Consider the following 12,266-nt stretch of genomic DNA (forward strand, 5'->3'; position numbering starts at 1 on the left):
ACAAACACCCCACCCCACAAACACCCAGGCCATTCCTCTCATTTGGAGCCAACTGAGAAGGGATTCTCTCGTTGATGAGGGAGAGACAGTGGCCTCCTCCTGCTGCTTGCAGAGGGAGCTCCATTCCACAGGATCCCCCCCCTCCCCCCCCCCCCCCCCATCTCTCTCTCCCTCCCCCTCTGGCTCTTTTTGAGCTTGTGAATGATGGACTCTGACTCCATACTGCATGACAAGATAGTGGAATACATGGTAAGCCAACGATTTAACCGCTTGTCGAGATTCTGCTTGACTTTAGAAAGTAACAGTCGGGCTTTGTGAAGTCTCGGAGAGGCTGGGATAAGATTATTTCGTGTGTGTTGATGGATTTTCAAAATGTGCTTATGTCCCACATCATACACCAAATGGAAGAGTTCATGTGTGAGAGTGGAGAAGCAGTTGCAATGTAGATAAAATCAGTTATAAAGCAGCAGGTTCAGCGTAGTGGTGAGTAGTTGTTTTCCAGATTCTAAACTGTGGTGTTTATCATTGGTCTTTATAAGGACCAGTGCTTTTACAATAATGTACAATACATTTTACAACAAATGTATGTTCATCTCCTGGTCTGGGGTTGCGGTGGGGTACAGGATGTCATTTCAAAGTGACCCAAACCTGGATGGAGGACAGTAACAGAATTGAGCAGGACATAAACCTATTTGGGAAACGGGCCAACTCTTGAGAAAAACTGTGATGTGTAATATTTTGGGAGGAGGAACGAAGAGAATCTATGAACTGTATAAGGACAATTTTACAAGGGAACATGAATCGAGAGGTTGTAGGATAGAGTCTGTACAGTGTGGAAACAGGCCATTTGGCTCAACAAGTCCACATCACCTCCAAAGAACATCCCACCCAAACCCCTCTCCTATCCCTGTAACCCTGCATTTGCCATAGCGAATCCACCTAACCTACACATCCCTGGACACTATGGGCAATTTAGCACGGCCAATCTTATTCCAAGATGCCGGGGCAAGTTCATCAGTCAGAAGAGATCGTTGATTTTATGAAGAGAGATATCAAGTATGAAAGCAAGGACATTATTCTAAACTTTTAAAAACTTTGTTCAGACCTCACTTGAAGTTTTGTATCCAATTCTGGGCATCCCACTTCAAGAAGCAAGGAATCCTTTGGAGAGATTTCACAGGTCCCAGGAACATGTAGAAAGAGGAGAGACTGCAATTGTTTCCCTTAGTTCCGAGAAAGGTGAGGAGAGGGTTCACAAAGTGGCTGGTTAGATCAAGTGGAGAAACATTGTTTACTGTCGGTTGAAGATCACAAAACAAAGGCTCTAAACAGGAAAGAGAGGAAATAAGACATTTTTCATTCAGTTGCAAGTTGAGATCTGGAGTAACTTTCAACAGGGAACCGACTAAGTGCTTGAAGTGGAAGCTGTAGGAGCATAGCAGGCAAAGGGAATTAATTGGATAGCTCTTTCAAAGAGACAGCAGATCTGATGGGTTGAATGGCCTGTGAGATGTACAATGATGCGAACATCACTGAGCTCCGGTGTGAAGGGATGTGAGACCCATGAGAAGTGATTCCTGGTTTCTTCAAGGAAGGGTTGATGTAAAATATTTGTGGATGTAACCCTTGTTTGTTTGTGTCACATGTAACAGATCCTACAAGCTTCTGACATGTGCTGTGTGCTTCATATTTTTGTCTGAATTCCGCCAAGTCCGTAATGGGGGGATTGTAGGGTGGGTTTGAACTTTGGTTCAAATCAGAAACTGGATGGTTTGTTTGACAGGAGGCTTTGGTTCGTGTGGGATGGAGCCTGTGTCAGGAACAAAGAAACTCTCTTTCTCCCCTCATCAACCGAATGAGAAGTTGATCATTGGTTTCTCTTTCCCTTTGGCTGTCCCTCATGCACAGGGATAAATTAATTCTGACTTGATGTGTGATCTACAGGCTTGGTTCGATCCATCTGGGGGAGCTTCATGACCTCATTCTGATGCCATCCGATTCCCTGTGTATTCCCAATGAGATCTGTGGACATGTACCTTGCCTTCCCTAGTGAGCTTCCTACGTTTCAGTGAGTCAGAAGCCGGACACTCCCATGAGGCAGAGGAGATGTTTGACCTGTCCAGGGAGCTTTAAGGACATCCCTGAGGTATTTTTCTCTCTCGTACTGGGAATCTCCTGCCGTGGCGGTTTTCCGAATGGAGTATTTGCTTCGGGACTGTGGTGTCAGGCACACAAGAGACGAGTCCCAGTCAGTGGAACTAGTTTTCAGTGAGGAGACCCTGGGTATGTTGGCTTGTGACAGGACCTTGCTGAACAATGGCCTTTCTGCCCTCACCCCCTGTCCTGTAAAGGCACTGTGGGAATATTTGTACAGTGCTTTGAGTGTTTGCTAGAAATTGTCCAGGTCTTCAAAGCTGCCTGGCCACCTTTAAATTTAGTCTTTGCTTTGAGATCCCAGTCAGCTTCAGGCTGAGATGGCACTTGGCATGAATTTCCTTGTCTGTGTTTGCTTTTGAGAGGACAGTCCCACGTTAGGGAAAAATGGTCCACGTTTTCAAGGATTTCATCCCGATCGCCTTCACTGTGGGGATTTGTGACACTTTAGCAGCTGCTTGAGAAAAGAGCTTTATTTCTTGGGGGGGTTGAGACCGAGGCCCTCTCTTTCGAAAGGATTCAGTGATGGGGCTCAGAGAGTGTGGACATTGTTTGTCTGCAGGTAGTTTTGGTTGTTAGGTTTCAGGCCACAGAGATAGGACACTTCCCTGTCGCTCCTGTCCATCATTTCCACGCCTGTGAATCTTGCAGGAAACAGCACAGAGACACTGCTGTCGATGTTGCAGTCAGACTCGGCGCTCTTCCCAAACATTGTCTGAGAGGTCCCACGTGGCGTGGGCTGTTCCTGACTGAGGATTATCAGGTGAGGAGCATCTTACCGGGGCTGTCCCTCTGCCACCTTTGAGAATCTTGGCAGGGATCCCATCCAGTGCGAAGGTATTGAGTCTGCCAGCCCAAATCCATGCAGAGTAAGTGAATGGACTAATGCCAAGTACAGCAGGTTGGAATGGGTGGTCCCATTGGCACAAAAGAGTAGACATGGACTGAGACCTATTTGTCATAAACACCACATCTTGTCTTGTTCCCTTGCCTGATGCCGTTCTGGAGTTAATTGTTCAGGGACGGGGTTAACTGATTGATGTGAGTTAATAACCAGGAGTTGGATGGAGAGATCCAGGTGAAATCTTCATCTGTGAGCATTCCTGACCAGATCAACCCACGGCACCCTGAGTCAAATATCATAGCAGCCTTGAATGCACAGAGTGTGATTCTCACTTTCGTTCTGTGTCTCAGGGATATCTCTGTCTAGTTCCTGGTGCTTCAGTTGTAAATACATGATTTTTGGAAAGTATTGACAGCCATTCAGCTGGATTGAATTTTGGAACTTATCTTGGAGTTAGAATTCGGGATGCTGTAGCTGGAATCTGTGCACAGCAAGCTCCCACCTTCCTTTCCAGCGAACAGTGTGATTCTCTGCACTGTGTATTGATTCAGGATGCCTGCAGCGCACGCTCGGGCTATGCTTTCCAGCTCCGATGCCCCTGCCCTGTGAAAAAGACCATTTCTCACATCGCTATTGCTGTATCTGCTGATTTAGTTCAGACTTTTGTTCATGTCCATTGAAGGGATGTTGGCCTTGCTGGCCAGGCTATTAGTTATTGCTCACTCCAAAGCCACAACAGCATGATTCTGGAGCCCACATGTAGGCCTCACTGGGACAAGACAGCTGCTTCCTTCCCTAAAGGACACTCGTGAACCCGATAGGTTTTTTTCCCAACAACAGTTTCATGGTCATTTAGACGTATAAATCCAGTTTTTTTTTTTTAGTGTAACTGAATTTAGTTGCTGTGGCAGGATTCGACCCTGGGTTCATAGACGAATGATAATGCCGTCAGGCCGTTGCCTCCGCTCAGCTCGTACCATCTCACTCTTGATCCTTTTGCAAGTGTAGAAATTTCTCCATGTCCAGAGTCCACAGGAAAACAGAAGGCTCAGAGCCAGGTACAAGGGGAGAAATCTTTGCTGCTCCAGAAACTGTGGTGGGATCTTTGAAGTCTTCCTGAATAGGCACCTGACTCTGCATTGCTTCCCCTGATGTGTCATGCACTGCAGATTTTCAGCGGAGGTTTGTAGTTGGCTTTTTGTAATCGGTGTGTCACCTGGGTGGGTCTTTCTATAAGCATTCTACCTGCTGGATGTTCCAGCTTTCCACACCTTCTTTTACCATAGACTGGAATGTTACCTGCTCCGCCTCCTTTCAAAGTTTACAGCCACTTCCCTGAGGGTTTTGTTTCGCAGGCATCAGGATCAATGTGGACCTGAAGGCATGGTGGATTCTCATCCACGACACCAAGCTGAGCTGCAGCATCCTGTCTGTGTCCATCTTCTCCATGTCTGATCCGTTAATCGAGCAGGGATCAAACCTGGGGCCTTCGGATGTTTTCTTTTGTTGTTGCTGTTGTGCAGCACTGAAGGATGCGTTGCAGCTTTTTTTGAATGTTCACTGCGTAAGTGGCACTTGTAGCAAATTTCCAAACCATCTTCCAAACCCACGACCCCTTCCATCGAGAAGGACAAGGGCAGCAGGTACAGAGCAACACCGCCAGCGACAAGTTCCAAGTCACTCGCCATCCTGACTTGGACGTTTCTCACTGTTGCTGGGTGAAAGTCCAGCCAGGTCCTTCCTGTGGCGCTCTGCAGGTACCTGCCCCAGAACCTGCAGCAGTGTAGGAGGGGGATGGCTGGTGAATGCTGGCTTTTGGCAGGTGTGCCATCACCCTGAAAAAGGGTTTGCAAAGAATTGCACGCAGGCATTGCAGCCTCGAAGTCTAAACATATAGTGTATCCAGTCGATGCAGGCCGTGCTGATGAGCTGCAGTTCGTTCAAGCTCAGTTACACTCCTGACTGAGGACCTTTACAGATTGCACTGTCCCACTCGGTTTGAGAAATGGGCTTGTAGCTCAGTTTCCACCTGGCATTAGACGTTTCACACGTGATTTCTTTTCTCTCTCTCTCTCGTACGTCCGTAATTTGAGGGAGTTCGGAAGGAACGATCTGACAGTGAATAACCTGATATTTTGTTGCAGTGAGCGTATCGGCAGCTTTGCCTCAAAAAATATTTCAGTGTTTCATAGAAATGATTAAAAACCGTTTTTGTACGTTAATGTAGTTTCTCTGTAAAGATCAGTGCGAGCAAATGAGGCTGCTCAGGCCATCTGATACTCTTGAATAAATGAGTGGTACCCTGTCACTCACTGCCTGTCCCTCCAATCACTGGACTTTCCGTCCCCTTCACAGCTGTCAATAAAAGCACCTACTTTGGGGACCCACCTTTCACCCACACTGCCCCCATTACATTAGCTGATCTGTGCTCTGTCCTCTCTGGCTTTGCAAACTCTCAGGCAGTGGTAGTTTACTGAGTGGTCACTCCCTCTCCTCTCTTCACGTGGTGAACTGCTCTGTCTTCTTTCTGATTGGATTTGTCAGGCATGGGCCACAGTTCAGGGGCTAACACTGTTGACTGTGATTCCAAACATGAGAGATTCAGCTCACAATTGATGTCGGAAAACAGGAGGAGGCCATTCAGCCCCTCCAACCTGTTCTTCACTGAGATCATGGCTAATCTGTCACCCAACTCCATATACCTGCTTGTGCTCAAACCTGGAGAAGTTTTTATTTGTCAGATGTAAAAGTTGTTGGACAGGGGTCAAAACTGGTAGCGCTCTAATATCTCTTGACAATGATTAACCTGCCAATCCCTAGGTAGTTGTTAAAGTGACCTTATTTACTCCATCTGTTGTAAATCTAAACTAGAATTATTTCTTCAGGCTTTGCTTTCCAGGAAATATAACTTTTGTCTCTTGACTCTCTCCTTGTCATAGCACCCTTAGGGTCCAGCTATCATTCTGGTCAGTCTTCACCTTGGAAGCTGAGATATCTTTCCCATGGTGTGGTGCCCAGGAGAGTCTGTGTGGTTTAACCAGGGGTTGTGTGAGGCTGGAACTGAATACTTGGAGCTGCCACTGATTCCAAGCTGTCTCGGCTCCGTCAGGTTGATGGGGAACAACCTCAGTCACACTGGTTTGCAGGGGATTTACCAGCCTGATACTTGGCAATGTTCCCTCGCTGCAATACGGCATTAACACAGTGCTCTTTCTGGGAGCTTTGATGAGCTCCAATCTTCAGCCCGGCAGCTTTCACAGAAGCTGTAACAAACTTTCAGAACACTGTTCAGAGGCTTCTCTCCCAGCAGTGTTGTGTCAGTGTTCCCAAAGTTTCTGTTGGCCAGGTGACAGACGGCACCGTGTGTGTTTCTCTCTCTGTCTCTTTGTCTCTCTCACTCTGTGTGTGTGTGTGTGTGTGTGTGTGTGTGTGTGTGTGTGTGTGTGTCTCTCTCTTTGCATCCCTCCCCCTCCCGCCCTCTCTCTCTGTGTGTCCCGCCCCTCTCTCACTTCAGTTGTGGTCGTGAAGTTTGTTTACCTGAGCCATATGAATGCCTGTTGGCAACAGGCAGAGTTTCAGTCCAATTGCAGCTGTTTGCCTTTGCCCCGTGGGCCGAGAATTAACCGGTTGTTACAATCGTGGGAGTTCCAGGGGATTCCCTGAAGATGTGTATCCCTGCCAATCGGATCTTTTGTCTTTATTGTGACCAGAGTCGGAGATTTCCCAGAACTTTGAGCTGAAGCCTGAGTGAGCCCCTGTCTCTCCAGGTGAATGCACACCCCCATGTGGGGGTGACAGGGATGGGATCAAACAGTGGGGTGCTCTGAGGGTCAGGGGAACTCGATGGGCTGAATGGCCTCTCGCTGCAGGCTAGGGACTCAGTGATTGTAATCTGGAGAAACTGTGATCCCATGCTATTGTGTGTGGGGAGGGGGGGAAAATGTGAGTGAAGTCTGATTAACATGTAGCCCTCAGTCACTGATCCAGGAACTGGTCCGTGTGTGTCTGTGGGATCTTGCTGTGCACAGGGGGCTGGTGTTGCGGTGTTGCTGTGTTTCCGATATGACGGAAGTGACAGCACTCCTGTACATGCCTCTTGGAGCTTCCAGGCACCCTGAGCTGTGTGAAGCTGCGCCAGACATTCCCATCTGCTCACCCTACCTGCATGAGGATTTTCTTGGCCATTTTGAGTGTGCCATGGAGCATCGTGGGCTTGCGAAGTATGTGAGAGGTACCTTCGCACGTTCTCCTGAGTTACAGGTGCTATCCAAGTGAAATTCTTTGCGGCTTGGGTCTTTCTGAATCTGGAATGCGTCTTGATGGGCACTCGGTGTGCAATCAGACAGAGGTAGTGAAGGTTACCCGGCAGCATTTGAAGGTAAACAGATGTGAGCTGGGTGCCAGTGATAGATCCCAGGGCATGGTTTCAGCATGATGCCCCAATCTCCAGGCCTGGGTCGTATACAAGAGCTTGCAGCAATGGAGCTGGACAGGAGGCTGCGGAGCACGTTAGACTGAGTGGGGGGCTTTGGGAGAGCAGAGCAGCCGAAATTTAATCCAATAAGAATGTTAAACTCACAAAGAGGAGGTATTGGTCGCTGGGTGGACAAAGAGCAGGAAGAGGAGTTTATTAAAGTGCTCGTGCTTTTAAAAAGCTGCACAGATTAGCTGATCGTTCTCTGATAACTGAATGTGCCGTTGTCTTGGGTTGGCATCAGATCACCCACGAGATGGCAGAGCAAGCTTGTGAGCAGAATGGTCTTCTCACCCTCCTGTTTGTGTGGAGCAGTATAATCGTGGAACAGAGGGAGAGCAGCACGAATGCATTCAGCTGCTGTCTGGTTTGAGTAAATGTGAAGGGAGCTGTGAAAATGAGGATAGAACAGAGGTGATTTTGTCAAGGAGTTTAAAATTGCAAACAAATGGGATGGACTGGTTGGAAAGTGAGGGCAGTAAAATACATGATATTCCTTCCCCACCCCCCTCCAACACTGGGGCTGACACTTGCAGGAATGAACTCCTGGAGTTCCCAGGGAGCAGACAGATGACATTGAAGGCAAGGTGATACTTCAGGCTGGAAACAGTGCTGGCTAAAACGTTGAAACAAAAACAGGTGTTATTACGCCAACTCAGCAGGTCTGGCAGCATGTGTGGAGAGAGACAGAAACGGTGAACGTTTTGGGTGCAGTGACCCTGCTTTGGAACTGATCAGAATATTGTTAACGTTGCCGGGGCGGTGGGTTAGGCGCAGACACACGGGGCCTGAGCCACAGGGTCTCTCTGTGTGATGTTATTAATCCAGTGTCAGATTATTTGTGTGCACTTTATGCAGTGGCAGACACTCTAGCGCCTTGTCAGAAAAGGGTCTGCAGTTTGCAGTTGAGTACGGTTGTAAGAAAGTGAGAAGTAAATAATTCAAGCCAGGTATTTGCGTAAGAAGCCACAGTCAGGTTGTTTGTCGGGGGAGGGGGAGGTCAAGTGGCTTTGAATTAACACCCAATATTAACTCGAATTGGAGTTGACACTGAGCAGATCGTGGCAGTCATTGTAATTCGCTGAGCCCTCCGTTGCTTCGTTCGCCTTCTCCTGTTTGCTTTGCTTTACCTTTGTAGGTTTTTTTTTCTTGAATGGCTTGACCTTGCGAAGCTCCAACTCTGACCTGCTGTGTTTTCTCTCTCTCTCTCTCTCTCTCTCTCTCTCTCTCTCTCTCTCTCTCTGTTTTTATTTCTCTCGTCTCTCTCCAGAATGCATCTGGACGCGATGACCTTAATGAGGCTGAACCCCCTAAGAAACTTGTATTGGGAAAGAACACATTTAATCAGGTGACAATACCTCGCGACATTGTGACTGACTATATCGACGGGTCACCCACCTTGTTCAAACTCCACCAAATTGCCCACCGTAGAGCTGGTGTTTTGAAACCGGGGAGGGAGGATTCCAGCCACTTTGAACACTGTCCTCAAAGCAACCCAAGATCAGAGAATTTAATGTGAACTTTCTGTCAAGTGTTGACCAGCTAGCAGTGATGTAACTTGCTGGTTAAGACACTGGCTGTGCAAACCAATGAACTATTCGTGCTGAAGGAACGCGGACGGGGAGTTTGCTTTGCTCGTGGCCACTTGCAGAGCCTCCTCAAGTTGAAATTATCCTCTCGTACCCCAGTCTTTATCTTCAAACACTGTGTTCCTCCAGCTACAGCCACCCACTGCACCTCTCAGTCTGTTGTACCGCTCCCCGCCACCCCATTCACTTTGCAATGCAACAAGTTGTTCTCCTGCAAGACCCTGGATAAAAATCTCTTGGACTGAGCTTTTCAACTTCGTCCAACCCCTCCTTCCTACTCCCTGTCTCCGTCTGCTTTCCCCGTCTGTCTGCTGTGTGTCTGTGAACCTGCCCCAGGTTAATATCTGTGCCTTCTGCTGATACCAGCAAAAACTGCTGCCCCTAACCAGAATTCTGTTCCTGTAAAGAACAAACTCTTATTCCTTTCCAGACGAAACTCAGCAATGGCACGCCGAGCATGATACCAACTAAGCAGCATGCACCATCGACCAGCTATGAGAAACAGAAGGAGCAGTGTGTAAAATACTTTGACCAGTGGACAGAAACCGATCAGGTGGAATTTGTCGAGAACCTGATATCCCGAATGTGTCACTACCAACACGGCCACATCAACTCCTACCTTAAGCCCATGCTTCAGAGGGACTTCATCACGGTGCTCCCAGGTACACACAGGGAGGAGAGGGACAGTGAACACCACCCAATTCACGTGGGACTCCATGTTAGTGTCCGTCATCCCGAACTGCACAAGGCCATTCACCTGTCACGCCTGTGCTGGTTCTTTTGAATGAACTTTCCATTGGTTCCTGTTTCTGCACAGCTTTGTAGATCTTTTCCTTTTCAGCGTTGTCTCCCAATCCCTTCAAAGGTTAGCGTTGACTCAGCTCCCTATCAAGCAAAGTATTCCCATCACAGCAACTCTCTCACTGCGTTTAACAAGTGAATCCTCCTCACCTGCTCCCAGCTTCTGAGTTCTTTTAGAATTTACTAGGACCCCCTCTCCTCTAGTCACCTGATCCTGCTGCCATGAGAAGCACTGTGACCTGAAGCCCCCTGCCATTTCAAACAGCTCTGAAAGTTCCTGTTTACTTTCCCCAGACCAACAAGCACAGTGCCAGTCTTTATCCAAATGCTCATGTTCTGTCTGAATGGTAGCATCCAGACTTGGACACTTGATCTATCTGAAGTCGAACCACATAGCTACAGTGCTTTAGCATCATCATCTTGTCTCTTATGCCCCACTTGAGGTCACTATTGATAAAACCTTTCCACAGCCTTCTGAACACAGTGGCCTTCTCCATGTCACTTGAAAGTGTGCAGAAAAAATTCGCAAGCATGTTGACAGAGTTGGGGGGGTGGTGGGTTTGAGCTATGGGGAGAGGCTGAATACACTGGGGCTATTTTCCCTGGAGTGTTGGGGCCTGAGGGGCAGTTTTTAAAATCATGAGGGGCATGGATTAGGTGAATAGCCAAGGTCTTTTCCCCAAGGTAGGGGAATCCAAAACTGTAGGTTTAAGGTGAGAGGGGGAAAGATTTAAAAGGGGCCTGAGGGGCACTTTTTTCACGTAGAGGGTGGAATGAGCTGCCAGAGGAAGTGGAGGAGGCTGGTACAACGACAACATTTAAAAGGCATCTGGATGGGTTTATGCATAGGAAGGGTTCAGAGGGATATGGGTCTGGATACTAATTTAGGATATCTGGTCGGCGTGGATGAGTTGGACTAAAGGACCTGTTTCTGTGCTGCCCAGCCCTGTGACTCTGTGTTGTATCCGGCCTACAATTTAGCCTGTACTGCTTTATCAAAAGAACAAAGGCCTTAGAAAATCAGAAGTTGGGAAGGAGAGAGAGAGAGAGAGAGATTGCCATGATTTGTGGATTTAAGGTGGAAACTGACAGGTGACCCAAGTTCTCAGACAGAATGACCAACCTGCCCAACAACAACACTTCCAAAAATAGCAGAAAGTAATACCAGAAGCCCCAGGCTGCAAATCCACACAGACATTGGTGGGAATTAGTTTAGAGCCATCAGAATTCTGGGCTGTGGAACTGTTAGGCTCTTGTGTAAACATCCAGCACAAGTATAGTTCGCTTTACCGCTTATGTTGCAGATTTTTAAAATTTGAGGTGATGGACACATAGAAAATTGGCCCTTCGAGCCTGCACCACCATTCAATGTGATCACGGCTGATTATACAACCTCAGTATCCCATTCCCACTTTCTCTCTATATCCCTTGAGCCATAAGGGCCACATCCAGCCCCCTCTGGAATATATCTAATGAACTGACCACAACAGCTTCCTGTGGGAGAGAATTCCACAGGTTCACAACTCTGGGTGAAGAAATTCATTCTCATCTCAGTCCTGAAAGACTTACCCTTTACTCTTAGACTGTGACCCCTAATTCTGGACTTCCCCAACACTGGGAATATTCTTCCCACATCTACCCTGTCCAGTCTCATCAGGATTTTATATGTTTCAATGAGATACCTCCCTCATTCTTCTAAATTCCAGCGAGTGCAAGCCCAGTCGATTCCAGTCTTTCCTCAAATGCCAGTCCTCCTCTCCCGGGAATCAGTCTGGTGAACCCTCGCTGGACTCCCTAGTCAGTAAGAATCTGAGGGAGTCCAGCGAGATTTTCATGAACTTGGGAGAGGTGATGGAAAGGAATGGAATATGGTCACGGATCAGACCTGACTTTGTTCAATGATGTAGAAGGTCTGAGGGGCTGAATGGCCTTGCTGTGGACTGTGGTGGCCTGTGCCCAAAGACCATAACAGAGGAGATGTTGGCATTTAGTACCTGAGTCTGTGCCAACTCCCAGCACCAGAGAGAGGCTCAGGGTCTGCTGTTGGATTGGGTTAGTTGGAGCTGAGCCCAGTGCTGAGGGTAAGCTGGTGCCACTGCCTCAGCTGGTTCAGCCTCAGCTTTTTCATCCTCACCTTGTTTTGTCTCTCGTTGTGCAGCCCGTGGCCTGGACCACATTGCAGAGAACATCCTGTCGTTCCTGGATGCCCGGTCCCTGTGTGCCGCTGAGCTGGTCTGTAAGGAATGGTACCGGGTCATCTCCGACGGGATGCTCTGGAAGAAACTGATGGAGCGAATGGTGCGCACGGATTCCCTCTGGAAGGGGTTATCAGAGAGGAGAGGATGGTAAGGACTGCAGTTGGGGTCAGGGTCTGCAGGCTGCTAGGAGGGGAGGGGAGGGGATG

The 12,266-nt window shown here is 48.1% G+C and overlaps 1 protein-coding gene across 3 annotated transcripts in view; it reads left to right on the forward strand.

Annotated features, from left to right (window-relative positions):
* Positions 1-12,266, forward strand: part of LOC109920037 (beta-TrCP) — a 31,197-nt gene continuing 18,931 nt past the window's right edge. Inside the window, exons 1-4 of one of the 3 annotated variants that reach the window (XM_048618594.1) lie at positions 12-249; positions 8,743-8,820; positions 9,492-9,723; positions 12,021-12,207. In XM_048618594.1, the coding sequence (XP_048474551.1) occupies positions 202-249; positions 8,743-8,820; positions 9,492-9,723; positions 12,021-12,207 (545 nt within the window). In that variant the 5' untranslated portion in view covers positions 12-201. Of the gene's footprint in view, positions 250-1,944; positions 2,147-8,742; positions 8,821-9,491; positions 9,724-12,020; positions 12,208-12,266 lie in introns of all 3 variants that reach the window. The other 2 variants (XM_048618595.1, XM_048618596.1) reach the window with 2 other exon arrangements.

This window comes from Rhincodon typus, chromosome 40 (assembly GCF_021869965.1).
Source record: "Rhincodon typus isolate 14 chromosome 40, sRhiTyp1.1, whole genome shotgun sequence".
Classification (NCBI taxonomy): domain Eukaryota; kingdom Metazoa; phylum Chordata; class Chondrichthyes; order Orectolobiformes; family Rhincodontidae; genus Rhincodon; species Rhincodon typus.